At 23.9% G+C, this 2670-nt stretch overlaps 1 protein-coding gene across 1 annotated transcript in view; it reads right to left on the bottom strand.

The window, feature by feature from the left end:
* LOC107647427 (DNA replication ATP-dependent helicase/nuclease DNA2) overlaps window positions 464-2670 on the bottom strand; it is a 20717-nt gene continuing 18510 nt past the window's right edge. Inside the window, exon 34 of the mRNA XM_021105653.1 lies at window positions 464-768. Within this exon, the coding sequence (XP_020961312.1) occupies window positions 610-768 (159 nt within the window). The 3' untranslated portion in view covers window positions 464-609. The remainder of the gene's footprint in view (window positions 769-2670) is intronic.

Raw genomic sequence — 2670 nt, 5'->3', positions numbered from 1 at the left:
CATATATACATATATAGAATATATATTTTCTAAAAAGATTTTTTTTAACTAATTTTAAATCAATTTTTTATAAAACAAAAAACCAAATCAATTCAACAATTTACCAATTTATTCCTTATTTTACCAATTTTTGCAAATGAATTTTCAGTCTAACCATACAAGTCAGGTGATGAGTTTTGATTAATGCGATTAAATTGGCCAATTTGATTAGACTTTCAAAACCATGCGTGTAAAACAGAAAACTTCTTTGTTTCTACTTTCTATGATATCTCTCCATTGATATTGGTTTGAGCAATTTATCATTGATCAAGAACATACTTACACCAAACCAGAAATGTTATCTAGGAGCCAAATCAAATTATATTTGTGACATGTTTTTATCGAATTTATATTTATATATTATTGTCTCAATAACAGTAATTAATGAGGAAATTGTGGTCTTTACATATTAAACCTTGGAGATATTACAATAAGGAAGACTTTATAGAACTATCCTGAACCAAAATTGCATAAGCCAATTTTTTTTCTGTTCAAACAAAACAAAATGAATGCATATTTACATTCGATTCTCACAAAACTTCCCTCCAATGCGAGGGAAATGTTCTTAGTTCAACCCATTTGAGAACATTTTCGGAGCTGACCTTTTGGAACGATATCCTTCTTCGAAACACTTATAATTCCACATTGTTCCTCAACGTTCTTAATGAGAAGTTTCAGTAGCAGAACCTTTGAAAGAGTTCTACGAGACCCCACCATGATCAACTTTTTCTACAAGCACAAAACATAAATCATTGGTTATAATCATCTTAATAACGTTTAATTAATGCTTTGCGTAAACGAAGAAAACGATGGCTTCGATAATTGTTAGAGAAACACAATTGCAAATGCTCCAAAATGCAAAATGACAATAATGCCATACCCAACACCAACAGCTTTTGAGAGAATAGGAGATAAATTAGAGGTCCGAAGAGTGCAATCGAAATGTTTGTCATACCAAAACACGAATCTAGTTATCTATTTATTAAAACAGAGCTGAACCAAGTGTTCTAATACATTTTTAGTCTTTTAATTTTTTAATATTATGTTATATCAACATAAGTAGTTAATTGGCACAATTTATTTATTATTTATCTAATTAAATTACTTTTAAATTTTTTGTGTTTAATTGAATTATTTTTAATTATAGTATAAGATTTTTTTTATTTTTCCTCTCACTTACATCATTATTATAGTTTAGGATTCTTTTTCATTTTTCTTCTCACTTTCATAATATTTATTTTTCTTTAAGTTATTCTATAATTTTCATATTCTCTTACTCTTTATTTTCTTATTCTTTAATTTTATATAGGTTACTATATCATTTCAATATTAATAAATTCTTTTTAATAGGTACAAATTGAGTTAAATTCTAATTTATTCTCACATTTTATATTTACTCTTTGTTATATCACTATATAAATCAACATTTACTTTACACAATTTTTTTATTCCTCCTCGCATAATCTCATATCTCTTTTTTTTTTCTACCAGTTTTGCTAAATATATGTAATAAGTGACTATGTAATTATATTTATTCGGAAGAAAGTAAAAAAGAAAATAATAGTGACTCAACCAACCATGAAACAGAAGACTTGACTTAAATTATTTTTTAATCCTTTTATTTCTAATTGAATTACTTTTAACTAACTATTTTATTTCTACTTCTCATGTGCTTTATTATTATAGTTTAGGTATTTTTTCATTTTCCTTCTCAGTCTCGTGACATTTATTTTTCTTTAGACTACTCTATAATTTCATATTCTCTTATTCTCTACTTTTATATAGGATACTATATATCTTCAATGTTAATATTATTTCTTTTTATTAGCTATAAACATAATTCATCCTCTTTTATACTCACTCTTTCTTATGATTATTATATAGTATTACAACTTAAGATTCTTTTTCATTTTTCTTCTCACTTTTATGTCATTTATTTTTCTTTAGATTACTCTATACTTTTTATATTCTCTTACTCTTTACTTTTATATAGAATACTATATATTTTTAATGTTAATATTATTTCTCTTTAATAGGTATAAATTGAGTAATAAAATATAATTCATCCTCTTCTTTCATATTTATTCCTTCTTATGTTTTTTTTTTATATAAATCAACATTCACTTCACACCTCTTCTTTATCTTCTCTTTTCACATAATATCATGCCTCTTATTCTTTTCCCTCCATTCTTACTAATATTTTGTGCACAAGTATTTAAAAAATTCGGTTGATGATCACAACTTTTTTTTTTAGTTTGCTAAACATATGTATTAGATAATAAATTCTTAAATCACTAGACCTTTAAATTTTTTAGTTTTTTATTTATTTTTTATCTAATTGTATTCATTTGTTATATCATTCATATATTATATTTTTTTCTTTCAACAATTTATATTTTTTTAGTATGATTTAGTTGTAATATGTTGAAAATTGTACTAACTACTATCGTAAGTCATGAAAATAAAATTAGAAAATTAGATATTAATTTCAATTATATATCCTGTCCTTTTACAAGGTCTTTTTAGTTTTTTTCTATTTTTAGTCTAATTATATTCATTAATTATATCATCCAACTTCTTTTTTCTTTCAATCATTTATATTTTTTAATATTATTTAGTTGTAATATTATT

This window comes from Arachis ipaensis, chromosome B06 (genome assembly GCF_000816755.2).
Source record: "Arachis ipaensis cultivar K30076 chromosome B06, Araip1.1, whole genome shotgun sequence".
Lineage (NCBI taxonomy): Eukaryota > Viridiplantae > Streptophyta > Magnoliopsida > Fabales > Fabaceae > Arachis > Arachis ipaensis.
This window is presented reverse-complemented; position numbering and strand designations above follow the sequence as displayed.